The sequence below is a fragment of the Tympanuchus pallidicinctus genome, unplaced genomic scaffold (assembly GCF_026119805.1).
Source record: "Tympanuchus pallidicinctus isolate F22 unplaced genomic scaffold, pur_lepc_1.0 scaffold50, whole genome shotgun sequence".
Taxonomy (NCBI): Eukaryota; Metazoa; Chordata; class Aves; order Galliformes; family Phasianidae; genus Tympanuchus; species Tympanuchus pallidicinctus.
Window position 1 is genome coordinate 484,992 of NW_026294770.1, and position 27,220 is coordinate 512,211.

The 27,220-nt window shown below is 47.1% G+C and overlaps 2 protein-coding genes across 2 annotated transcripts; both read right to left on the bottom strand.

Annotated features, from left to right (window-relative positions):
* Window positions 1–12,894: 12,894 nt before the first annotated feature.
* DAD1 (defender against cell death 1) lies at window positions 12,895–15,700 on the bottom strand. The gene is made up of 3 exons (XM_052704993.1): window positions 15,424–15,700; window positions 13,607–13,755; window positions 12,895–13,093 (listed from the first exon to the last, which is right to left on the bottom strand). The coding sequence occupies exons 1-2, from the start codon at window positions 15,656–15,658 to the stop codon at window positions 13,625–13,627; spliced, it is 366 nt and encodes a 121-aa protein (XP_052560953.1). The 5' UTR covers window positions 15,659–15,700; the 3' UTR covers window positions 12,895–13,093; window positions 13,607–13,624.
* Window positions 15,701–17,951: 2,251 nt separating this feature from the next.
* LOC128091704 (von Willebrand factor A domain-containing protein 5A-like) lies at window positions 17,952–26,454 on the bottom strand. The gene is given in 17 exon segments (XM_052704984.1): window positions 17,952–18,669; window positions 18,864–18,990; window positions 19,143–19,366; window positions 19,839–20,045; window positions 20,210–20,391; window positions 20,691–20,794; window positions 20,934–21,098; window positions 22,164–22,272; window positions 22,742–22,821; window positions 23,156–23,300; window positions 23,822–23,910; window positions 24,059–24,186; window positions 24,627–24,738; window positions 24,890–25,032; window positions 25,370–25,592; window positions 25,698–25,945; window positions 26,376–26,454. Coding segments are annotated over 17 exon segments (2,445 nt in total). The 3' UTR covers window positions 17,952–18,589.
* Window positions 26,455–27,220: the final 766 nt, after the last annotated feature.

Below are 27,220 nucleotides of genomic sequence, written 5' to 3' on the forward strand. Positions count from 1 at the left end.
TTTTCTTGTAGATTTCTTTTGTACTTTGACAGTGTTTAAAATCAGTGTGTTTTGCCACTGCTCCCTTAAGTTATCCCTGCTCTAGAATGCCCGTTGATCTGGCTGTCAGTGTGGGTTTGGAAAACGTGCCTGTGTTTTTGCAGAGGTTGGCACCAGTGTGCAAACCAGGGATATGCAGAACTGGCATTTGGGGCTGGAACCCAACTTCTTGTCACCCCGAGTACATTTAAACTGTTTGTACCAGGAGTGGTAGTTACTTGTTCTCCAGGCATTTACTTCTTCTTTTGAGCATTTTCCCATCTTCTCTTAGACCTCCACTGACAAAAGTATGTTGAAATAGAGATGCTGTGTCGAAAGCCAAGGAGTGCTGGTATGTGGCATGACAGTGACTCACTGCAGGAAAGAACAGCTGGATAAGGTGGTCGTGTTTCTTATGGTTTTCTATGGCTAAACAGTCCACTGATGCTTAGCAGCCACGGCGCGGTGTGGTCAGGCATACAGCAAGGAGTTTGCATGCTGCCAAACACTGCATAACAAATTTAATGCATGCTTTGAGTTTTTGGTTATTAGCACGTTCAGATTTGATTTATCCATCTTTAAAATAGCAACCATATGATGTTTTGGAGTCATTCAGCCTAATAACATTGAGGTTGGATTTTCTAACTCTTAGCCTAAGAATATATCAAGCTTTTTTTGTTCTAAAATCTGAAAGTGAAGTCCTTATTTGTCTAAACTAATGTTGGAATCTGAGCAGTTAGGAATTAGAAAATTCGCATTTGCAAAGGAGACCAAACTTCTTGCGATGCTTTTTAAGCCTCTTTCCTCAGTAAAATTTTAAAAGGCTGTAGAAACCTGCAAAGATGGAAAGAAGTTTCAAACAACTTTGTGTAGACAGCTTTCTACATACTTTGGATGAGAAGACACCGAAATACGCAGCTTCGAGGCAACAACTGATTGCAAAGTCTTACTGTTGAGTGAGAAAGATATAGTACATTTGTAAGAGGAAACAGATTCAAAGGCAGCTCAGGTGCTTCAGATCTGGAGAAGGACAGGCTATGAAAACAGGAGCATTGACCACTATTTTGTGTTTCTAAATACAGCTACCTTTGTGCAGAATGCACATAGGGAGGGAAGGGAGGAGGCTGAAAGAAAATGAAGGCAGGATTATTTCTCAACACTGTGATGGTGAAGATGCATCAGGGATCCTGGGAATACTGGGAAATGAGATAGCATCATCAGTTTCTTAGACTGGTGACATTGGCATGTCAATGATCTTAGGTTAGAGTCTTGTCAGACAGTGTGGGACTCGTGCTGTCATTCTGCAAAGGAAAACATTGGCCTGGGTGAACTTTGTTGCACAAACACCAGAAGTTGCATTTTTTGACTTAGGAAGGGGAAAAATTCAGACACTTCTGAGTTCATATTTAAGTCATAGTTTCACACTGAATAAGGAAGAAATTTCCCAGGTGACTTAAGCTGTGTCATTGGTAATGATTTGACCTTGGATGTCTGGGATACTGGAGCCACGGGAGTAATTTTTGGAAATTGCACAAGGCTGTCTGTAATCCCAAGTAGTTTATCCAACTAGAAGTGCTCATTAGATAGACTGGTCAGTGAAGGGTATCATTTTGTTGCAAAAAACACATCTATCTTTGAGGCAATACCACAAATATAAAATCAAAAGTTCTTTTGACAGCTGAATTGCAACAAAAAATTGTTTTCTTCCACCTGTATTTAGAGAGGGATTTCAGGATTAATTACTTGAATACTTTTGTTATTGCTGAGTATAAAAATTGGATGTTTTCAAATTCATTTAATTCATGGCTGAATGGATAGTTAGTCTCAGTTCAAGAAGTTTATTGCTTGAGTTGAAATTATTTATTTCCCCCTATAAATGAACTTTCTGGTGTAAAAATACTGAAAGCTGTTTCTGACGGTTAAAACCCATGCTGGTTTTGGAAGAAAAAGCCTACCCAAATGTTTTATGAAAATGACCGCTCTCAGAAAATTAATGGACTGCCTCCTCAAGCCTTTGTTTACAGGGACAATTATTGCACAAATGGTTCAACTCTAAATGGCCAACAACTCAATTACACTATTTCCAGTCTGACCAGAGACTGAAGGATTCTGCTCTGGAGGGAATGGATAATGAGATGATTCTTCATAGAATAGCAGTTGTGTGTTAAATTGGTTCAGCTTTCTGTTTGGGGAAAAAATAAAAGATACAGATCTTTGGTGTTGACAAAATTCAAACTGCTCTCCCACAGAACTCTACTGCAGTTCAGCTTTCATTGTGGAATGGTCAGGGGTGGTATTGAGACAGCTCCTCTTCATCCACCTGGGAGATGTGCTTCTGTGAGGATGCAGTTGGGCAAGGTTGAGAGATCAGAGCATCCTTATTTACTTCTCAAACTTTCTTAAGTAAAGGTCACAGATACCAACACAGCAACTCCAACACATCCACAGTCTTGTTAAGACAGAATAACAGGAAATGTAGCTCACAGTGCTGTGGTCGCATTAGCTGGTATGCTAAGTCTGCTTTTTGCAGGCTTTCAAAACAGCATGCAAATATGCAAAGGAAGAAATTGGAAAATGCTTCCAGTGACAGAACAAAGCCAGCAGCCACTAAGAGCGAGAAATGAGTAGATGGTTCAGCAGATGGTGCTGAAGCTGCCAGCAAAAACAAAAAACATTTTTAAAATCTGCACAAGATAAAAGCATTGCAAAGGCAGTGGGAAAAACACATACAGTAATTTAGAGAGAGTTGGATTTGCAGCTCTTCTGATAGCAGAGCACTTGTTGTGAAAGAGAAGACCAAATCCAGCTATTTCTCTTTTTTTTTTTTTTTGTATCCTTGTACCCCATATTAATGATACAGACTGGTTCATTGGTTTCTTTTTTTGCTGTTGTTTGCTTTTTAAATGCGGCCTACCATCCATGCCCCTTCCAGGCTTACCATCAGGGTCCCTTCTAGTCCCTGTTATTCTCTGATTTTGTGATCCAGCTTTTTTAAAATCTGAATATATCACTGAAATCTGTTCCCAAAAGAATAACCACACTAAAAAAAAAAAAAAAGGTAATAATAAATTGTACTGTCAGTTGGTGAAATGTAATGAAACATTTATTTAATCTTTCTTTCCCTAAATGGGAACATGTGTTGGTACTTTGCAGTGGCTTTCGTATCTTTTTCCCATAGGAGCATCGTTAGCCAGACTGGCAGTAATGTGGGCACATTTAAGATCTGGCATTATAACCAGCATCCTTCCACACAGCTGGAGGAAGCGGGATTACGAATATCAGTGGTGGATTTGACAGTGCATCTGCAGAAAGCAGAGAATGCCCCTGGGCCTATCTGTCCTCCCCAGACATGACTTCTCATGGCCGTGAAGCAGGAGGAGGGGGGTCTCTGCCTGTTTTACACATCTCTGAGTGCAGTCAGGTCAGGATCCTAAGGGAATCCCAGGTGGCAGTGTAGAGTTGAACAAGCTGATACAGAGAGGGACAGCTAAGTTAGATGTAAACCTTTAGGCTGTGGGTGGCCACATGGGTATCATTTGAGATGCTCTAGGGATCCAGATTGACCACCTGTGGCTCAACATTTGTCAAAGTAAGCCTCACATAGCTCCTGTATCTGCTGTGAATACCTTGGTTCACAGATGGTGTCCTAGCTCAAGATCCCTATGATCAGACAGCTTCCCATTTGAATCATGGAGGAACAGCCATACCTGAGGTGTCAGTGTGTCAAGATTGACCCAGCTAATGTGTGTCACCTAATGTTCTAATCTCACATCATGCCTCTTCTCCATTTTCAGATATTGCTCCATCTCCTTCAGTCTACAGGCTGACCTCTGAACATGACAGGAGTTTGGAAATGTGCCTTATCACGGATTACTCCCCTGACAAGCTTGATCTTAGCTCAGTTGATAGGAAGACGGAAACTGTTGTGGAGGTGGCAACATCCAAGAACAAATATGAAGCGAGCTACCTGTCAACCTACTGGGCCAAGAAGGATGAAATGCAGTGTGGTGCCAAGCACGAGGGATTTGCAGTGCTAGGAGATGATCCTGAAGCTGGTAATGCTGTTGTGTGTTCAGGGCTATCCGTGGTCTCTCTGCTATTAGTATGAACAGGACTTGTTCACATCTCCTAACACTGCAAGCAATGCTGAGCTGTGCTCCGACTCTCCAAAGGAATGGCGTCTTGTTGCCTCTGCTTTCTTTCATGTTATCGCTTGGTAGAAACAAATGAAGGGTCAGTAGGCTGGGACAGTCACAGCAGAGAGATCTCAAAATCACAACATGGGAGATATAAATAAGCTTGAAAATCCTTTGCCTGATGGGACACTAAAGTTTAATTACATCTTACTGCACTAATTACATGCCTGCACTGAAAGTAGCGTATGTGAGCTTTTATGGTTTAATGGCCAGAAACTCAAATTCAACCCTTCAAGGTAGAAGCACCTTTGTGAACTTCTGACAAAGTCAATTTCTGTCATTCATTAAATTTCTTGTTACTATCTGCAGGTGCCAGCACTGTCTGCATTACAGGGATGTTGCCACATTTCAAGACAGGTATGAACACAGCATTTTACGAGGAAAGCTTGATTTAAGAAAACTTCATAATTTTTTGCTGATGTCCCCTGTTTGCTGGTGTAAGGTACAGATATGTCAGCTTGACTGAAAGCCAGTCCGTGTTTCAGAAGAGATGTTTTTCTTTTCGGGTGCACACCTAACAAACCAAAAGATAAGGAGGTGGTTTCTGCAGCGTGTGTGCACTGCAGATACAGTGCATGAGAGTAAGCTCTGCAAGTTCAAAGGAGCTGAGCCTGCTGCTGCACAAGCTGGGTTTGCAGAATAGCTTTACTCTTGCAAACACGCAGCCTTGCTGGGATAAAAAAAAAAAAAAAGAAAAACCAAGAGGAAAAACAAGAAGCAACAAAAACAGCAAAGCACACCAAAAGCCAGTTAGCCAAATGTTTCCAAAACAGTACTTCAAAAAAAGTACTCATAAGCAAACTTGGCGGATTGGACCAGATGTTTCGGGGAGAGGTTTTGAAAGAGAACTTTAAAATGACATTTTGGTGACCACATCCTTCTTCTCCAATATAGATCAGTATATTTTCAGGTGGAAATGACATTGTAACTAAGATTTGGGTGTTCAAGAAACGTGTGATGTGGAATTTAAGGACATGGCTTAGTGGGCAATATCAGTGGTAGGTGGATGGTCTTGGGTGTTCTTGGAAGTCTTTTCCAACCTTGATGATTCTATGATTAGCAGAACATCCGAGTAGACTCTGTGTTCTTGGGACAAATTTTAACTTATTTTCCCTTCTGCCACTCTTAAAAAACTGTGGGGAGAGGATGGATAGATTATTCCAGCATCTCTGTTAATAACAACCAAGTGGTTGGCAGTCCTCCTTGCTGTAGAATTAAGCTCATACTGACTGAAAGCCTGGCCCTTGAAAGAGGCTCTCAGTGGGGTGGTTCTGTTCATTGCTTCATTAGTGCCCTACGAGCTCGGCCATGCAAAGTGGAAAAAGGTTCGCTAAGAAGTACTGTCAGGTCTGTCTAGAAGTAGGGATGTCACAGTGCTCTTATGTCTTTCATTCCTTTTTACTTCAACAGATGAGAACCTGAACATGCTGACCTTCTCACAAATGGGCCTGAAAATAATTTTAATGAAAGCAATAATTTTTAATGTGCTGATGACGATGCTTATGAGGAAAAAAAATGTGAGTATACAAAGGGGGTGTTAAGGCCTCTGAGAAAGCACCTGCATCAATTCATTATCTGTGCTCGCTCTCTGCAACTGTTTGTGCAGTTCATTCATACACCTTTTACCTGTAAATTCCCTCCACTTCTTTGCAGATCATCGTGCTGTCATTGTTTTCCCCACTCTTCCAAACTAATCACCCTTCCTTATCTTCATGCAAATTTACCTTCTTTCTAAACATCCCTCCTTTTCCTGCAACCTTCTCCTCACTTGTCTGCACTCATTCTTCAGATTCATCCCCCATTATCTCCAGATGTGAAAGTTTGATGTCATTGACTTCAAAGTCCTCAGAACTAATATGTTGGTTTTGGCCCAGTGTCTTTTTCCACTTTCTATTGCCCAGATGCTTCAGGTGTACCATTATGTAGCTGTGACTCTACCTTAAATAATGACTTAACTTACTTTGTTTGTTTGTTTTTTACAGGAATGAAAGTAACCAGACAGTGCAGATGTGAAGTACGAAAAAAATCTGTTGAAGAATCATTATTGGAGCATTGGGTGCAAGAGGTTCTCCCACTGCAATAGATACCATTGTTTTTTCTGTATATCACACCAGCCATTATAGTCTAAATTGCTTTGTGTGCATTTTTATGAAGCTACTCAAAAGTATGTTACAATTCTCTGCATTCTGCTCATTCAGCATGACAGTGCCTTTTTTTGCTTTGGTTTGCTTTTTTTGGATGAAGCAGAGATTGCTGTAACTGTGTATTGTCAAACAGCTCTATTACTTGCATTAAAATGACATAAAATTTCTGCCTGAATTGAGTGACACTCTCACTTCTCAATCACTCACCTCTCCATCACAGAAGAACGCTTTTAGCAAAATTTTAATGTTGATGTGGCATTTCTTTAGGCCTATTAAATATCTACTACTGATAATAAGAAACTTGTTCGGGTTTTTTGTAGCTTCTTTCACATAAGCTTTAGGATCCAGGTTAGCCTTTGGGATGAAGGAGGGAAGGGGTGCCAGGAAAGGCAGAACGAAAGTTAGATACCAGGTACTGTGTGCAGCAATCAGCTTGGCTCGCTGCAGAGGGAACGTCCACAACTCTCAGGACATCGTGACTGTCCCAGAGAGGGAGGGAGAGAGAGGAGAGGAACATCTCCAAGTCTAGTCTCTGTGCTATGTGAAGACAGTGGTAAAACACAGACTGCTAACAGTGAGAGAATCGGAAAGCACTTGAAAGATATTTACTGCGCTAGGGAATGCAGCAGTCTGTAGCATCCCATTCTAAATGTCCTCTGTTCCCTGTAGAATAAGGTGTCTGCCTTGCATTACAGGCATCACTTGACTGGCCTGTCTCTCCAGGTTCATGCTCTTGCTGACAAGATTGAAAAGGCTTGAGCCTTGCTTGTACCTCACATCACTGCCCATCTAAGTGGTAGAGAAAGCGTTACTGTACTGAGAGGCATGATTCTCATGGGATAGCCTAATATCACAGAATCATAGTATGGCTTAGGTTGGAATAGTCCTTAAACATCATCTAGGTCCAATCTCCTGCTGTGGGTAGGGTTGCCAACCCCTAGATCAGGCTGCCCAGAGCCCATCCAACCTGTCCTTGAGCACCTTCAGGGATGAGGCACCCACATCTCTGGGCAGCCTGTGCCCCTCACCACTTTCTGAGTAAGGAACCTCAATCTCCCCTCTTGTTTAAAAGTTCCCTCTTGTCCTATTGCTATTAGACCATGTGAAAAATTAGTTTCCCTAGCGTTTATAAACTCCTTTCAAATGCTGAAAGGCTAGAATAAGGTCTCTGTGTAGCCTTCTCTCTTCTGGACTGAACAAGCCAAACTCCTTTAGTGTGTCTTCACGGGAGAGGTGCTCCAGCCCTCTGATCATCTCTATGGCCCTTCTCTGGACCTGCTCCCACAGTTCCACATCCTTCCTGCTGGGGGCCTCAGGTCTGGACACAGCGCTCCAGATGGATCCTCTCAAAAGCAGAGGAGAGGGAGACGATCACCTTCCTTGCCCTGCTGCCACCCCTCATGTGATGCAGCCCAGGATACTGTTGGTCTTCTGCACTGCAAGAGCGCACTGCTGGCTCATTGCGGCTTTTCATCCCCTAGAACCCCCAAGTCCTTCTCCACAGCGCTGCTCAAGGAGTTCCTCTTCCAGCCTGTATGTATCTCTGGAACAGTTCCAACCCAACTGCAACACTTTGCACTTGGCCTTGTTGATCCTCATTAGGTTCACTTGGGCCCACTTTTCAAGCCTGTGCAGGTCCCTCCAGATGACATCCCTTCCATATTAACTGCACTGCTCAGTTTGGTGTCATCAGCAAACTTGCTGGGAGTGCACTCGATCCCATCATGTTTATCATTGATAGAATGTTGAAGAGTGCCAGTCTGAAAACAGATCCCTAGGGACACCGCTTGCCACCAGCATTCACCTGGACATGAACCATTAACCACAACCTCTAGCTGTGGCTATCCAACCAGTTCCTTACCGACCTTGTAGTCCACCCTAAAAATCCATCTCTCTCCAGCTCAGAGAGAAGGATGTTGTGTGGAACCACATCAGATGGCTTGCAGAAATCCAGTTGATGTTCTGTCTTTCCTTACCAATTGACACAGAACATTTCTTACTCTGATGGTTTCTGATTTTGGAACAGCTAGTATTTCAAATACTTTCAGTCCAAAGTGCTGGTGTTTGATATGGAGAGGGTTCCTCCGTACAGACCTTGTCAGCACGTCTGCCATGAGTGTGAGTCCACAGTTCTGAGCAGAAAGAAAATAAACTCTCCCTGATCTCCTGCCATGGTGCTGCCACCAGACCTCCTTGCAGACAGCCTGTCACTGAGCCATGCTTACTGGCTGCTGCTACCCAGGGACAGCTTCGAAGTTTTCAGGTCTGTAATTATCCTATGATAGAGATGTTCAGGGACTCATTCTTAGCAAAAAGTGTCAGCCTCCTTTCCCTCCAGCTGTAGAAAGCCCATGGCTATTTTAACTCTAAATTCCAGCCAGTTTTTGAACCTTCCATTTTGTTCATATGAGGGCTTCTGCATCAAAAGAAAGCTGCTCTTGATGAAACTGCCTAAACCATTTCTGCGTTACAAAGCAAAGCAGCCCCACTTTCATACATTTTCAACAGACTTATTCTGAAACCTCGTTCTGAAAACCTTCAGAGATGCAGAAGGTTGGTTTCCATGCTCATTTACCTTAAACACCACTTTTTAATATTATCATTGTGTTGTAATTAGAGCTCTCTCCTAGCCGTAAGGACAGTTAGCAGCCTGTGTTTCCGTATCTCAATATTTTCCAGGTTAAACAACCCCATTTATAAGATTTGCTGAGTGAGGGGATGAGTATTTAGCTGAAGTTAAGTGTTTTGACTGAAATGACTCCTAACGTGATCTCCAAAGCACTGAATTTGTGGGTCTGGTTCAAAGGCACTTTCACAGATTAGGGTTTTGATCTCCTACCACCACTATGTACCTTCCTTCTGCTCTCTTTTGTGGTTTCTTGTTTATTTCAAGAGAGAAAAACCACAGTGCAAAGCAAAGGCAGGAAATAATACAGTGAGACAGGATGTGGAATGGGTCTCATGGCCCAGGTGGGGCAGGAAAGGGTACCACCACAGGTTCCATGACGTCAGTGCCGAGATCTGGGTCGTCTTTTGATGCTCCTCTGTACTTTACCACAGAAACCTCTTCCTCTGCAAAGTGGGCTGTAAAAGAGTGTGGGGGAGCAGGGCTGGTGTGGCACGTGGCAGGAAGGAGGAGAAGCATGTGGAAAAGAAACAGCAGACGTTAGACCACAAGCCAAAGTTGAGAGAGATAAAGAAACCCCCTCTTCACACCCCCCCACCAGAGCCTGCTCTTCAGTGTACGGGGGGAAGTTGTTCTGGGTACAACAGGAAAGACTGAGCTATGTATAGCACAGAAGGAGGAAAGGAGGGGAAAAAATGAATTACAAAGCTTGGTGGGCTGCAAGGGGAGATCTTAGAAGAGTGTAAGATTTCTGAATTTGCCAATAGGCCTCTGTACCCCATTATAGAGGCAGTGAATCAATGGAGGCAAATCCTTTTACTTCTGACATAAAAGACAAAGCAGGAAGATGGGGGAGGCCAGAGTCCTCTCATATTGCCAGGAAAGGAGATGTTTCCACAACCTACAGTACATTCTCCCCTGTGCAAGCTCCTGCTCCCTAATGCCTTCCTATGGATTGGAGATAAACTTGTGTCTTTTCCAAGAGTCTTGGAGAAAACACCCTGCCCTGTGTTTGCTAACCCTCACTAAACATGGCCCCATACACAATACCACCTCTCTTCTTGCCTTTTTATTTATGGTGAGCAGTGACCCCAGGAATGGCCTTTCTAAGGAGTAGAAGCTGAAAGTAACCACAGACTTGTTGAAATCATTCAGGTGTGAGAACACTTCAAATAGGACCTGAAGTTTTGGGCTTAGTTTGTAGCAACAAGAGACACCGAAAGCATGTAAACTTAGAAGAAAACAAAAGAAACTAAGAACATAACAATAAGGGTTTCTCTCTTCACAGAGGCTCCTGCTCAGTGACCACAGGAGGGCCCCAGTCTCCTCCCCACACTCAAAGAGTGAGGAGAACCAGGCAGGCAGACCCACAGGGAGGCACTGGTATCTTGCAAATCATAGAATCATAGAATGGATGGATTGAAAAGGACACAATGATCATCCAGTTCCAACCCCCTGCTGTGTGCAGGTCGCCAACCAGCAGCCCAGGCTGCCCAGAGCCACATCCAGCCTGGCCTTGAATGCCTGCAGGGATGGGGCATCCACAGCCTCCTTGGGCAACCTGTGCCAGTGCCTCACCACCGTCTGGGTGAAAAACTTCCTCCTCATATCCAACCCAAACCTCCCCTGTCTCAGCTTAAATTCATTCCCCCTTGTCCCATCACCACCCACCCTCACAATCAGCTGTTCCCCCTCCTGTTTATCTGCTCCCTTCAAGCACTGGAAGGCCACCAAGAGGTCTCCCCACAGCCTTCTCTTCTCCAAGCTGAACGAGCCCAGTTCCCTCCACCTTTCCTCACACAGAGCTGCTCCAGCCCTCTGACATCTCAGTGCCTCCTCTGGCCCCGCTCCCAGAGCTCCACGTCCTTCCTGTGCTGGGGGCCCCAGGCCTGGACGCAGCGCTGCAGATGGGGCCTCACAGGAGCCAAGCAGGGGGGGCGATCACCTCCCTCTCCTGCTGGCCGCCCCTTTTTCATGCAGCCCAGAACACAGCTGGCCTTCCGGGCTGCAGGTGCACACTGCTGCCTCACGGCCAGCTCCTTGTCCACCAGGACCCCCAGTCCTTCTGCTCAGGGCTGCTCTCAAGGAGATCTTCCCTCAGTTGGTATCAATACCTGGCATTGCCCCAACCCCAGTGCAGCACCCTGCGCTTGGCCGTACTTACCCTCATTAGGTTCACATGGGCCCACATCTCCAGCCTGTCCAGGTCCCTCTGGATGCTTCCCTTCCTTCCAATGCATTGCCTGCACCGCTCAGCTTGGTGTCATCACAAACTTGCTGAGGCTGCACTCGGTGCCACCATCTGTCATTGATGAAGATGTTGAAGAGCATCAGTCCCAAGACCGATCCCTAAGGGACACCGCTTGTGACACCTGCACCCTGACACAGAGCCACTGATCACAGCCTTTTGGCTGCATCCAGGCAGCCAATTCCTAATCCATCCAACAGTCCTTCAAATCCACATCTCTCCAATTTAGAGAGAAGGATATGATGAGGGACCATGAGGGCCTTGCAGAAACCTTTGCAAATACAGCAACTGCAGTGGCAAAGGGGAAACCTTGTGTATGTTCCTTCTTCCCTGATGTCTGCCGTGAGTGTGGATCAGAAAGCTCTTCTGATGAGAAAAAACACACAGCAATGGCTCATTTACAATTTCTGCATGCTCTTGAGTTCTCTGCCTGCTTCCAGCACCGTATTATTGCTACAGAGCTGGTACTGCTATCATAAATAAACGTCATGTCAATGTCAGTCTAATGCAAGTAGATGCAAGCAGTCAGAGCTGGTGTGAAGCTTCTGTTCATGCCACAAACTGACAATATCTTTCAAAACAGTAAAGGCCCTGCTCCCTCATACCTCACTATTCAATGCTAAGCAAGTGCTTAGCAGCTCCATGTTTTCATTTTCACTGGTTTAACGGCGGTAGCACAGCTGGAAATGCTAGATCAGAAGCTATGGTTTCTCAAACCACAGCCAGTGGTAAATGCTGAAGCTATTGGATCATGCTTTAACACCTCAATGTCAGTAGACAAGAATTCTTTTGTCACATACTGTTACTGTACATGTTTTCTGCTCTGTGTTTCAGCTGCAAACAAAACAGGTGTGAAGCAGAAGGATGAAGCCTCAAGCCTGAAGGTGACCCAGGTTCATTCCTCATCCAAAGATCTGGATGGGTAGCTAGAGTTAACATGCCACCCTGTGCCTGATCTGATCGTTAAAGGGCTCTATTTTCCATCAGAACTAAGAAACAATTGAACTAAAACAGACACTAACTGAGATCAAGAGCCAAAGCCACTGAATGTAAGCATCGCACAAGTGTCTTGGAGGCAAGGGATTGTTAAGGTTTAATTTGGGAAGCCTTTGTCCACAGAGCCAGGACAGCTCAAGTAAAGCTCTGTCTCCAAGCTGACACAGCCCGGCAGCCTCTTCCAACATCCTTGCGTTTATCAGCACTTTGAACTGCAGAAAAACTTAGTCCTAATTACTACTGAGTCTTAATGAGCCTTTAGTGTCAACTGGCACACCTAGCTGTGCCCCATACGGCCCTGAGAGATGTGGAAGGGCCTGTGAGAAGATGGGTACATGTGAGGATGTGCTGGAGAACATCTGCAGCTTCCCTTCATTCATGATCACTAACCATAGCCTAAAACAAGTTCTCCATAGCTTTGAAGCCTGGAGGCATGTTGGCAATGTATGATAAAGGGGCACAAAACAGTGATATGAAAAGGGAGGATGACAACTCAGTTTCCATGACAGCTTGTTTCTTGCTTCCCTCTGGAATTAGAGAACATTTAGAGAAAGAAAAAAAAACCCAGAGGGTACAAGGGAAGGGAAGGAGAAAGGGAGGAGGAAACACCTGAGCAAGAACTTAAGCATCACGAGAAACTCTCTGTCACAAACAGGTAAAAAAGACTGCAGTATTATGAAGGGCTTTATTTAAAGAAATAATTACAGTAACTGGAATGAGGCAGCAGACCACTCCATAGGACAGTCTGTGGGGATAATCTTTGACTTCTGCTTCTCCCCTTTCTCATCAAAACAGCAGCTACTGCTGGAAAACACGACTTCCCTCTAACAAGATTTGGCATTAGAGTTCTAGAAGAATTCAAGGCCTGGAAAGAAAGAAAGATAACGTGAAGAATTCATCTGCAAAGGAAGAAAAAAACATACACCACAAACTTTAACAACAGAGCATGCTCTCCCCATTCTGGTACCAAACTCTCCCTACTCTTAACTCTCTTCTCTCATCTGCTGATAAACTTCACACTTAGACACCAGCCATTTCACAGTGTCTCCACAGGACAGCCCTCAAGGACAGAGCCTCAAAGTCTCAGCCCAGAAAGTTCCTTCTGCACAGAAAAATGGAGGTATTTTTAATCTAAGAGTGAAATATGGCTAAGTTTCTGTGACTCACCCAGTTAAAGTGACTTTTAAATGAGTAAAGCAAAAAAAAAAAAAAAAAAAAAATCACAAAAACAAAAAGCACTAAGACTTACCCCTATATGAACATAAAGAACAATGGATTGTACTTGCTCGTGAGAAAGCTTGGGAGCTTTCTAGTTTTCTCCCAGATCTACAAAAGCATAGAAAGTGTTGTCCCTTTCTGTGGCCCAATGGATCAGTACCTCAGACTCTTCTAGGGTTCAGCCAACAAAATTGATAACGACGAGATGCAGGATGGTGTTGGCAAAGAGGAAATCGGCGAATGCCCGCTCTGGTGAAATGCCTTGGAACTCGGCTTTGTTCTGGGGGTTAATCTGGATCCTGAGACAAACTGTATGGCAGAGAGAAAATGGTACATCAGAGATCACAAAGGGAATTCTTGGCATGAAGCACGGCCTTGCTAAGGCAGTCCACCCTGGTCCAGGTCATTGTTCCTCCAAGATTTAACAAGCGAAACCAACTTCATCATTGTTACAAGAAAGGCAGAACATTGACAGGGGATTTGCATGTGGCTGATGGGCAGCCAGTTCTCTCACAGCACTGCACTATTAGAGATGGCCATGGAAAATCTGAAGGAAGTGGGCTTACAAATGGATTGGCTTGGCACAGTCAAGGAGCCAGTAAAACACCGTAGGTTGTGCTGGGAAGGGCTGCGCAGGGACAAGATGTTTTTAAAAGGGTGCATTTTAGGGGAGCACCATCCTGAAGCAGTTATTTCTAGAGTTGGGTTCACTGCAGGATGAACACTAAGGAAAGAAATCAATACACAATGGTAAAAGGGAAGATTCCCTGACCACCCTGGAGAAGGAGGGACACATGGGGCTCAAGAGGAGCTGCGATGTGTGGTGCACAAACGTAAGTTCACAGTCTGCTGCAGACCATCTTGCTGGGGGGCAGTTGCTATGGCAACTTTCTGGTTTCTAGAGAGGGTATGGAATTACCCAAGGAATGCCAAGCAGCAGCACTGCCTGGTTGCTGGACAAGCTGGGGGCTGCTGATCCCTGGGCTGGGGTTTGGCCAAGGGGGGTCTGCAGTTGGTGTCAGAGCTGTCATCCAAAGGGACCCTGACAAACTCAAAAGATGGGCCCACATAAACCTAATAACATTCAACAAAGCCAGGTGCAAAGTGCTGCACTTGAGTCAGAGCAATCCCAGATACGTACACAGTCTGGGAGAAGTTCCTGAGAGCAACCCTGTGAAGAAGGATTTGGGGGTCCTGGAAGAGGAAAACCTTAACATGAGCCAGCAGTGTGCACCTGCATCCCAGAAAGCCAGCAGTTTCCTGGGCGGCATCAAAAGAGGGGGGCCATCAGGGTGGTGATTGTCCCCCTTTGCTCTGCCTCTGGGAGACCCCATTGGAGTATTGCATCCAGGTTTGGGGCCTCAACACAAGAAAGATGCGGAGTTTTGGAGAGGGTCCAAAGGAGGGCCGTGAGGGCTGGAGCACCTCTCCTATAAATTCAGGTGGGGGGAACTGGTCTTGTTCAGTATGGAGAAGACTGCGGGGAGACCTCATTGTGGCCTTCCAATATTGAAAGGAAGATTATAAACAGGAAGGAAATCAACTTTTTACATAGTTAGTGATAGACGAGAGAAAACAATTTTAAACTAAAAGAGGGGATGAGATGTCACAAATTTTTCACAGAGAAGGTGGTGAGGAGCTGAACAGGCTGCCCAGAAAAGCTGTGGGTGCCCCACTCATGGAGGTGATCAAAGGCCAGGCTGGACTGGGCCACTGGCAATCTGACCTGGTGGTTGCAACCAGCCCACACAGAGGGGCTGGAACTCGGTGATCTCTGAGACCCTCTGAGACCCCTTCCAACACAAGCTGTTCGTACGTGTTTCTATGTGGCCGTTACTGAGGGAGCTCCGATAGCTACGGGGCTTCGTGCGCTGCCGGGAGCTCCCTGCGTGCTGCGGGAGCTTCGGGCAGCGCCACGGAGAAATCCTAACGGCACGCCGTGGGCGTCGGGGGAAACCGCGCGGGGTTCTCACTGACCGCCGAGGATGAAGCTGCCGACGGCGGAGATAAAGCCGCTGAGGAAGGAGTTGAAGGGAAAGGTGCCGACACCCAGGCAGTAGCCAAACTGGAGCGCCCCGGTGAGCATCACGTACAGCAGGTATGCGTCCAGCACCTTGAGGCGGCTCGACGTGCCGCTGCCGTACTCCGCCAGGAAGCGCCGCACCACAAAAGCTACGGAGCCCGCAGCGCCCGAACCCGCCGCGCCCGACATGATGCCGCCCCTAGACAAGCTGAGGTGGCCGGAAACAGAATGGATAAGCTTCCGGGACACAGACGAACAACGCGGGCGGGTGGCCAGGCCACTTCCGGGTCAGAGGTAGTGCGCAGGCGTAGTTGTCCTGCCCACAAAAGGGCGGAACTGAGGTGTTACTGGAGATAATACGCATGCGCATAACTACGTGCCGGACTGGCTTTTTTTTTTTTTTTTTTTTTTTTTTTAACCGGCGCGTGCGCAGAAGCCCGCCAGCTTCCAGAGGCGCCCTTGTCCGAGCTCAGCTCGGGGCGCCGTGGCGCTGCTTGTCGGGACGCGGCGTGGGCTTCATCTGTGTTTCTGTGCAGCGCCTGGCACGCTGAAGTCCCAGCAGTCCTGCAGAAAGCTGAGACCTGAGTGTGGGGGTTTTCCCAGTCTTAATCTGCAGTGCCCAGTATGGGGCCTGGGACTTTTCTCCCCAGCCCGTTGTCTGGTTTTGGGGCATCTCTGGGAATATTCACATTCTTTCTGGTCAGCACAGCAGCGGCGAGATGTCTGTGAAGATGTCCAAATGCCATCCTTCCTCCAGATGCCTGCAACTGTTACTTTTGTGTGGGTCCCTTCATATTTATGTCCAGAGAGAAGCATTGTGGTGATGGGGTGATGGTTGCAGTTGGTGATCTTAGAGTTTTTTTCTAACCCTAATGATTCTATGATTGTATGATTGAGAACTGCGGTGTTTCCTCTCCACCTTACCCAGCTCTCTGCAGTAAGGGAGTACAGAAAATGTATCTCCTCCAGGTCCACCAGCAATTCTCCCTGGGTTGGTTTATCTCATACCTGGACCAGGAGCCTCCTGGATAGTTTGCAGACCACCATGTTGCTTTCCCAGCAGATATCCAGGTGGTTGAAATCCCTCATCAGGATGAGAGCTTGTGAAGATGATGCTTGTAGTTGAAGCAAGAAGTTCTCATCAGCAGGATTCTCTTGATCAGGCAGCCTATAGCAGGCCATGACCACCAAATGTCCTGTCTTGGCACAGTCCCTAATTTTTACTCACAAGCTCTCAATGGCTGGTTTTTTTAGAGGCAGTCCTTTGCAATCTATCCATTCCTTCACACAAAGCGCAAAGCCCCAGCTTCTCTTTCCCTTCTGAAAAACATGCAGCCCTCATTTGCGGTGTTCCACTTGTGTGATTGTCATGCCTACATGCCATGGTCTGTGTAAGATCCCTACACACATAACTTCATATAGTCACAGTTCCTTTCTTCGCTGGCTAATGCTTCACGCTTTCCTCCTCAGCTGATGACGTATTGTGGCAGATTCCCATTCGATCAGAACAAGAGTTGATACTGATATCAAGTATGCTCACTTGTAGTTTTGGATCTGCTCACAGTTTAGCAGTGAGTGGCTGCATGAGCAGATAGTGAACTGGGGAAGGAGCATCATTTAGCACATGCTTGTGGTAAACTGCTTGCTAATGGATTGTAATTGCTAATGCTTGTGCTTCAGGAATAAAAGTCTCCTATACCCCTTCCTAGGGTTTTCCCAGCGTTGCAGATGAGCACGTTAATATATCTTTCTCATTATTTAGAATTTTTTTAAAGAAATGAAGACGCTTAAGGAGAGCACCTCGATGGTCCACAGAAATCCTGGGATGGACAGCTGCTCAAGATGATGATTCACCCAAACTGAAATACATATTACTTTTAGGCTGGGACTGTGACTGGAGATGCTGAAAACAGGCACAATTAGAAGAGCTTACCCTACTGTATGCTATGATGACTTTCCAGACTTTCAGGAGGGAAAGCTTCTAGGCAGGGGCAGAACTAAACCACATTGTCACCTCTCGTTCCCTGTATGTAAGGACCTACTGGCTACACCAGAATACTCCAGAGTATCTTGAGCAAATACTGCACTTTCCTCTAATTTGCAGGATAAAGCCATGATTTTCCTGGTGCCTGGGCATGAGAACCCAGGTCTGAGTGTCACGTTTTTCACCCCATATGCCTTGTCTCCCTTTTCATTCTGGAAACCCTTACCTCACAGGAAGACCAACAGAAGGTTCAACTCTTTCACTTTTCTTTCCATAACCTGAGCTCTGGATCTAAAACACTGGAATGCTTTAGCCACTTCCAGCTTTCCTTGTGGTATAGAAATAATCCATTTTTTGGAAAGTGTCTCTTTTGACATTTCAGGGATGGAACGATAGATGATTGTTTTTCTGCATTTTGCACTTGTCTGTTCCAGACAGAAAAGATGAGTCTTAAAGGAAGAACAGTGTTTATTTTGGGAATCACTTAGTGCAATGGAGTGAAAACATTAAAGCTGTGAAGGTAGATCATTAACAAACCAGTAACTTTCCTGCTGTAGCTAGAATAAGTCAGCTATCAACCATCAGCCTGGGCAGATGCTGCTACAGCTAAGATCAAGGCTTTGTCACATGTTGTAGCTTGCAGAAAATTCACTGTTTATTGGAAGATGAATCAGACACTTTGCCAACATGGATGGCAGGAAGTGTGGTGTAGCACATTCTCAGTGGGAGCTATGGTTACTATGCCTTTTGTCAACACCTCTAAACATTCATCTTTTCTAGTGTGCATGGCAGTCCTGTATCAAGAGAGAAGCCATCTGTGAGCAGGCCAGTAGCCCATTTTGCCAAAGCTGGATTTGGAAAGGGCCATCACTCCATGAAGAAAGTTATGCTTCCCTTCCACTCCCACCTCCAGCTAAAAGAAGCATGGTGGAGGTTGTGAACTATGTTTTCTGTTGTGCTCAGCATGATGCAGATGCAGCCCAGCCAGTAGGAGACATCTCACAAATAATGAGAATTCATCTCTTATCCTAGCTGGTAGCAGCAGTGAGGTTACAGCATGGCAGGTAAATTTAAGCTATGCTTTGTGGTCCTATTATTTTCCACAGGTGCTGATGTCCTGTATGCTGATATTGAGCTCATTGCCTAAAGATGCTTGGATTTACACTGATCCCAAGGAGGGTGTTACTTGCCTCCAGGCACTTGTCCAGCTGAGACACTGCAATGAAGGAGAGATGGGGAGTGAGGCAGGAAGGAGGGCCCAGAGAAGGAAAGGAGAAAGAGGACATAGGACTATTTCACGTGCCCTCAGGAAATTGAGGTCCTGTAAAGGGGTAAGGCAAATGCCATTGGAGAGAATGGGAAGGAGGCTCTGCTGTGTAGATCTGCAGGAAAAGGACCCTCAAGGCTTACCAGCTCGGTTGCACAGCCAGGTTACAGCCTTTGCCTCCAGCAAGTCATACATCTCGTGGCAATGCCTGCTGTGTTTCTGCAGCCAGGTCACAGCCAGCACTGTCGCCCGGAAACTAGGCTCCATGACCTGTAGGAGAACAGTGAGTGACACTGCTGCACATCCTCCCTGTCCCTCACTCCTTCCCACCCTGTCTTTTGTGGCTAATGGTTTCTGATCCTTTCACTGGTTCTCCCTGCTCCAGGACTAAATGCTGCCTCCAGAAAGGACCCTCCTCTTACCTCACCAGGCATCTTTCCCTTGATTTCAGCCTCATCAACCTGTAGCACAGAAGCTAAATCTGAGCTGAGGGTCCAGGAGCCATCCACATTCTGCAGTGCCACCAGCTCTCTGCACTCAGCAATGGCATCACTCATCCACGGCCCAGAAATTGTAGAGCACAAAACAAATCTTGTTGAATCCACATACTTGAGAGAGGAAGTTGATGGTGGCATCTGTTTAGGTGCTGTGAAACAAGACATGAACAGGGAATCACAGGAAGATGATTCCTCTCCATTCCCGTGTGCAATGCCCCAGAACACTTCTCTCTACTCTTCCTCAGGCAGCTACCTGCAGACTGAGGCCCTCCCTGCATGTCCTCAGTGTAGTCTTGTCCCCAGCCCTTTTTGGACATCCCTTACTCATCCCTCTTCCCTTGACATTTCTGCCCAGCCAGGTGCCCCAGTGGTCTCCTGACATCCTAAACAGATATTGTCCAAATGTGCTTTCATGCTGAAGCACTGGCCCTGACACTTCTATGGGCGTCCTTGACCTGGATCCTACGATTGCTGAAGGACTTTCAGCTTTAAGAATAATTAAGGGAAAACTCAAACTCATTAGTTTCAAGACCAAGAGCAAGACGTGTAGAAAAGCAAAGTAACACTCCTATCAGACATTAATTAATCCCTGTGTTTCCTATCTGTGTCAAAGTCCCATACCTACTTTGTGAGCCCCAAGCTGGAATAAGTTAGCAATGCCATTGGTGAGTTGCTTGATGGCAATCCATGACTCCTGCAGTGCAGTGTGCCAGCTAGGTGGGTACCGTATGGTCTTAGGAAAGCAGGAAGTGCCAGTGAGGGAACCATGAAGCAAAAGGATCTTGCAGGGAACGAATGACTGGCGAGGTGGCAGCAGTGCCAGGGGCCCTTTGAGAGCAAAGAGGGAAAGGATCTAAATTAAGGTCATGGGGAAGAAGCACCTGTTGATGATGGGGCTTACGCATATTGTGGCTGGACTTCTGGCTCCTGTGGAATGAGAACAACACATGGAAATACCTCTCCAGTTCTTTTCCCCAAGTGTCTTTCCTTACCATGGTACCAGGGGGCCCTCCGTGATGTACGAACACCCACATAGCTGGTTAAGGGGCAGATGATCCCAGATGTGAGACTGATTTCGATGGCACGCTGCACTGGTTCATCCCCTGATCCGCTCGCAACCTCTGGCAACAGCTTCTCCAGCAAATATCTTGCGGCCAGACGATGACCAGCCATCCTGGGGACAGAGTGAGGTGAGGCCTGACATCCTGGGGAAGAAAGGGCCTGGGTTCTCTCCTTTCAGGAGTGAGGATGGGCAGAGGGAAGACCTGGATGCATGGACCCTTTTGTCTTGGAGGAAGTGATGCCCATGTACCTGGGTCCTGTCCACGTGGGTTCAAAACAGGGAAGGAGACCATGCTTGGAGAACTGGATTCTCTCCCAGTTTGGCGTGGTGTGTGGAAGCTGTGAATGTGTGAGCTATCTGTGTTCTGCTTAGCTGGAGTCCACGTGCAGAAAACAAGGAGATGCTCTTACTGGCCATCTCCCTGTGGGCATAGTGGGAACTGGATCTTGTGAGTGACGACCTGGCCATTCAGGTTGAACTGCAAGGTCATGACACCACTGGCCTCCTTCATATTCTGGAAACACATGTGAAATTACTGGAGACACAGATGGCTGCTGGGGGATATTTGGAAGTTACTGGAAGATTACCAGTGGTTATTGGAAGGTCATTGGAAGGTAACTGTAGTTAACTGGGATGGTAGCCCCAGCTCTCACTTGTTCCTTTCCATGGATCTGTGCATAGAGGAAGATGTGCTGACTCTGAAAGATGAACTGAGGGGTGCCTCCCAGCACCTCAACCTCCAGGCCAGAGGGCAAAGTCCAGTCCAGAGAGACTCCCTCAGCTACTAGCTTGAGGGCCTGCTTCAAGCATTTCAGCACCTGGGGAAAAATGGCAGGACACCACAATCTGGGAACTCCGTTAGAGTTGAGCATGTGGTCCCTCTGGGTTCTTAGTGGACACGGATATGATTGGTGTTCCAGTGTTGGCTGGGGTAGAGTTAATTTTCTTCCTAAGAGCTGACACAGTGCTGCATGTTGGATTTAGGATGAGAATCATGTTAATAACACGTCGATATTTTAGTTGTTGCCACGCAGTGCTTACATTAAGTCAAGGATTTTTCAGTTTCTCAGACTGCCCTGCCAGCAAGAAGACTGGGGAAACACAAGGAGCTGGGAGGGGGTAAGACCAGGACAACCAACCCAAACCAGCCAAAGGGATATTCCATACCAAATGGCATTGTGCTAAATGATAACACTGGGAGGGGGGAGCTAAATGATAACACTGGCTGCGACAGAGACTGCTGTCTGGGGACTGGCTGGGCAGTGAGCAACAGCATTGTGCATCACTTGTTCTGTATATTCTTTTATTATTATTATTATTATTACTATTATTATTATTACTATTATTATTATTATTATTATTATTATTTTCCCTTTGTTTTCTGTCCTGCTAAACTGCTGTTATCTCAACTCATGTGTTTTCCTTTTCTTCCAGTTTTCTCCCACATCCCACTGGTGGAGACTGAGCAAAGGACTGCATGTTGCTTTGCTGCCTGCCAGGTTAACCACAGCAGATGGCCTGCACCAGCTGGCTTTCCTGGGAGCAGTCAGGTCTGTGAGATATAGCAGGAAAGAAGCCTGTTGTAAGAAGAAGCCAGGTACACCTACCTGGTATAGGGAACCTGCTTTGGCAGGGGGGTTGGACTCGATGATCTCTGGAGGTCCCTTCCAACCCCTACCATTCTGTGATTCTGTGATTCTCTGTGAAGCCTGGGCATTGGATTTCTCAGTGGAGTGAGGCAGTTGGGTAGAGTCAGGGAAGCCTGGGTGCCTGGGTTCTCAGGGGCAGCTGGGTCTTGGCTGCCATGAGTGGGTTGTCCAAGAACCCGGAAGGCTGTGCATTTGTGGAACAGAGGGCAGCAACCAGGGCTTCCAGGTTCCTACCTGAACTGTCGCATTGTCAGAAGAAACATAGACAGCTTCACCCTTTGTCTCCCTGGCAAGAGCTGTGGCCAGGGTAGCACTGTCCGTGGAAAAACACAAGGAGAAACACCTATTGCAGAATCAAGGAAAGGCTTCAGAAATGGGAGCTGAGCATAAATGCAAGCATGCAGGGAAAAGAGCTAGAGAATACTGGAGTTATAGCTGGGGATACAAATCTGGGGTGCAGAACAAGAGGGCAGGAGGAATGTCAGCGAGTGGACTGAAGGAGCTGGTGTTAGACAGGGAGCTGTCAGAGGAGAGCTGGAGCTTGGGGCAGATCTGGGGCCAGTCTAGTGGGGTGGTGCAGGAGTGTACAACCCTGTACCTCAATCTCCCTGCTCACTTTGTGAAGGGTGCCTTGAGTATGGGAGTATTAAGCAAGGACTCCCCAGTGGAGGTTTTGATACTGGATAGAGCTATGAGATAAGTCTCTGGACAGTGAATGGGCCGAAGGACTGAGACAGGTGAACAGAGGTCCTCATCCATGATGGGAAGAGATCGTGGACTGACTGAAAAACTGGGGGCAGAGCCCCCATTACCGGTGGCTGTTGCGATGATGGCAGACCTCAGCAGCAATGGCTTCCTTGTCAGGTGGTAGCCCAGACATGAACATGAAGAGCTGGGGTACAGGAGACATCAGTGGTGAGCCTTTGCACAAGAACCTCCAAATGGGGACAGCATGTCCCTGAAATGGGGAGAAGGGTCCAGGAGAGAGATCCCCTGTAGAGAAGCTACCCTCAGAGAGATATCCACTCAGGGACAGAGACCCCTTGAGATGCAGAACCATTTTTTCTGCACTCTTCTACACCTCACAGTATCCTTCTTGTTCACCTATGACCAGCATTCCCCTTAGGTTGCTCAGTCCACTCCCTCCTCCGTCCCCCATTTCCTATGTTCTCTCTGTGCCCCTGGGACATCTATCCTTCCATCCTTCCATGGCCCTGTGCCCAGACCTGGCATGCATGTCCTCAGGGGCAGGGAGAGTTGTAGATTGTGCGGAGAGTTCCCAGCAGGTCTGTGTCATCCAGTCTGGAGCCAATTGTGGGAATGAGTTGCATTGCTTCATTCAGGTTGTCCTGGGTGTATTCAACACTCTGCCTGCAGCAGACAAATGTGTTTGGAGAGCACATTCATAGAATCATGGAATGGTTTGGGTTATAAGGGACCTTAAAGATCATTGAGCTCCAACACCCCTGCCATGAGCATGCTTGCCAACATGGCCCTGTGCTGGTCCCAGTGCTCTCTGAGACCCACTACCATACCTGTACCCCATCATTTTCTGCAAGACCCTGCCCCCTACTAGTTCATAAAGAGATCTGGAGTCCTAGTTTCTACAAGACTCTTCTCAATAGAACCATAAGAGATGCTTTCCCATACTGCCACGAAGATCCTCTCCCCAGAATCCAGCCCTGCCCTCCAGTACTGCCTCCAGTCACGCCTTCCAGTACCCAACATTGCCCCATACCAATCAGCCTATTTCAGAGCATCCCAGTCTGCTCTCTGACATCTCATTCTGCCTCATAATATCTATCATAACCCCACAGTACCCAGCCATGCTCCGCAGTATTGAGCTTTTCCCACCAGCTACATAGCACTCATCCTGCCCCATGTTTGCTTACGGGTAGATGCGCACAGATGTTGCTCCATAGCAGTAAATGTTGAAGTAGCAGTCCAGGGGCAGGCTTTTGAGAAGGAAGCGCAAGGGGTCCTGTGGAAAGACAAAGCAGGCTTGTCTTGGATGATACTGGTGGGGAATACAGATGCCCTGGTCCTTAGATTTGTCCTGCCAAATCTCAGGCTCTGCTCCCTCTCAGCCTACTCTTTCACTCCAGTTTGGCCCCGCTTTGTGAAGGTACCTGTATGTGCTCAAGGGAAGTGCTGTCCAAAACAAAGATGAACTCTCCAGACTGGCACTGGCCAGGTTTTGCATCAGGGATGTTGGGTGCCAGTGTCACCAACACCAGGGAATCACCAAACAGAGAGCCTGGAGGAGATACACAGTGCAATGAAGCGCAGTTTGGGATCACTTTCCTCATCCTGGTTCTGTTCCTCATTGTTGTCTCAGCATCCACCATCCCAGAGACCCTGATACCCCATACTGGTACACTGATACTCTACTGCACTGTCCACCAATTGCACAGCCAAGTGTCCCATCAGCTCAGTGCCATCAATACAGTTACCCAGTGAGCCCCAATATAAAGTTCCTTGTACCCATCCTGGTAGATCTAGTACTTCATGACAGTGTACCCAGCACCTCTCCCTCCTCCCCCCCCCCAGGAGCCCTAAGACCCCCACCAACTCACCTGGATGTCTCCCATGTAGTCCAATGAAGCCTCTCATCCCACAGTCCCCACTGTCTCCCTGTGCCCCAGCACCTCCTGATACCCAGAGGTGCCCCTGCATTCCCTCTTCAACTGAACTCACCTGCAGTGGCTGCAGGGTTTCCTTTCTCCACCACAGCACTGACTGCAGTAGGTTCTCTGTAATACACCAGCAGCTCCAATTGGTGATTTGGGGGAGTGCCAGCCAGTGAGACCTGGAGAAGGGTTGCCTGGTCTTATGCAGGAGGAAGTGACTCAGGCCCAGCATAATGCTGGGAGCACAGCACTGATCCCAGTGCATTCCTTTTGGCTCAGTAGCGATGCCACCTGACAGCTCCCAGAATTCTGGAATTCAGCAGGGTGTACCTGTGCAGCACTGTGGTCCTGGGCAGTGTAGATCAAAGGAGTGAGGGCACAGTTGGCCTGGACATCAGCCACAACACTGGGTGACTGCAGGCTGACAGTGAGCAGGAGGCTGTAATGCAGCTTGTCAGTGCGACAATTGCAGGCTGTGAGCAGAAATATAGCATAAAGGAGAGCACTGGCTCTCCATGCAGTGCATGTGGGATTTGGCATCCATATATAGAACATGTGGAGAGAACTGGGGATGTCAGTAAATTTTTGGAAGTGTCTCTGAGTTTATTTATGGGGAACTCATGAGGGAGATACGGATCCACTTCAAAATACACAAGGAAGAAAGCACAGATCTGCTCAGGGGCTGCATTGTGGCAAAATATCAGTGGGTGCAAAGGAGGTTGCATTGGGTCTGTTCACAGAGTGAACTGGGAGTATGGTTCTTCTCTAGGGCACGTGACTGTCGGGCAGGTTTCCTTTAGGATTACTCACTGTAGTGAGTCTTGCGAGGATGCATTGTGGATGGCAGCACAAACTGGGCTGCTCCATCTGGCTTCCGTGACAGCTCTTGGACATAGTGTAGGGTCACAGCCATTTCCTTGCCAGGGGACAGGGAACCCAGGAAGCAGGCAAACACCTCGCCTGATTCCTCAATCCCATACTGAAGGTAATGAAAATTCTCCTTCTCCACTGCAAACTTGTGCAGCTGCTGGGCCTGGATGGGAAGGAGAGGAACAGAAAGCTGATTGCTGACCAGGCCATGGGCTGCTCATCCCATGCTGCTCTCACGGTTCTCCCATTCTTTCCCAAATGCTGGTACCTCATCCTGCAGCACAGCCTTGACCTTGGCATCCTCACTGCAGGCCTGGAAGGAATAAATGGCCATATGGGGGCCCAGGGGGAAGACAAAAGTAACTTCTGAGGATCTCAGACTCTCGTTATGGTAGATCAGTTCAGAGACCACGTCAGCTACGTAGTCCTGGATGGCAGCATCCACCACAGCACTAGAGAGGGGCAGTGAGCACAGGGGTACGTAGAACTCCTTTCCCAACAAAAAGGATCCTGGTTCTGTTGAGAGAGTTGCAACCTTTCCATCCAAACCCACGAACAACACACTGCTTCAAGTGTGTGGCTTCACATTATGGAATGTGAAGCTGACAGTTCAGTGTTGCACAAGGAGAGATTCTCCCCCCTCAAGGGCAAAAGGGAATCATAAGTCGTTGTGCATGGATTAGATATAGCATTGTTGAGGATCTAATATAAGCCTGCCATAAGAAATTTCATCTGCTTGTGTATCCCAGTTTCTTTTCCCCATCAATGCCTCTGTTCCCCACCCCAATGCTGTAGACCTCTTCACCATTCCCATCCTTGTTTCCCTTCACAAGATCCAGTCCAGACATTTCCCACTACGGCAACCTATCCTCCTCCTTTCTTTACCTCTTTTTGAGGGCATCCCCTATCCCCTAAATGTCCCTCAGCTGTCCGATTCCCCCCTCACCATTGATGTCGCTTTTTCCTAAAAGTCCAAAGCTCTGATGCCACATCTCTGGAGACCTGCAGACAGGAAGGGGTCTCATGTAAGAGGAGAGATCCACAAACACCAGCAGGCAACCTCTGGGTGGTCAAGATTCCTTGTAATTTCACCATGCTTACATACAAGCCTGGAGGCCCTAAGCCACTGTGCATAACCAGAGCAAATCCAGGGATTCAGAAATCCCTGTTCATAAAGACTAACCAGGAGTATAATTGCATTAAAGAGGTCTGCACCTCATTCCCATCATGGGAGAATTCTGAAGAGAAATGAAGAATAGCGAAAGGAGATAAAAGGAAAGAAGGTGTGAAAGCAAGAGTGGATGGGTGGATGGGCGGGTGGATGGATGGGGGCAATACATATCAGCATGGGATCCATTTGGGGACAGGCAGATGCAGAAGTATACAGAGGTAAGAATTTTTGTTAAATAGATGGATGGATGGATGGATGGATGGATGGATGGATGGATGGATGGATGGACCAACAAGTGGATGGAAGAATGGATGGGTGGATGGGTGGATGGATGGGTGGGTGGATGGATGGATGGATGGATGGATGGATGGATGGGTGGGTGGGTGGGTGGATGGATGGATGGAAGAATGGATGGGTGGGTGGGTGGGTGGATGGATGGATGGATGGATGGATGGATGGATGGATGGATGGGTGGGTGGGTGGGTGGATGGATGGATGGATGGGTGGATGGATGGATGGAAGAATGGATGGGTGGGTGGATGGATGGATGGAAGAATGGATGGGTGGGTGGGTGGATGGATGGATGGATGGATGGATGGATGGATGGATGGATGGATGGG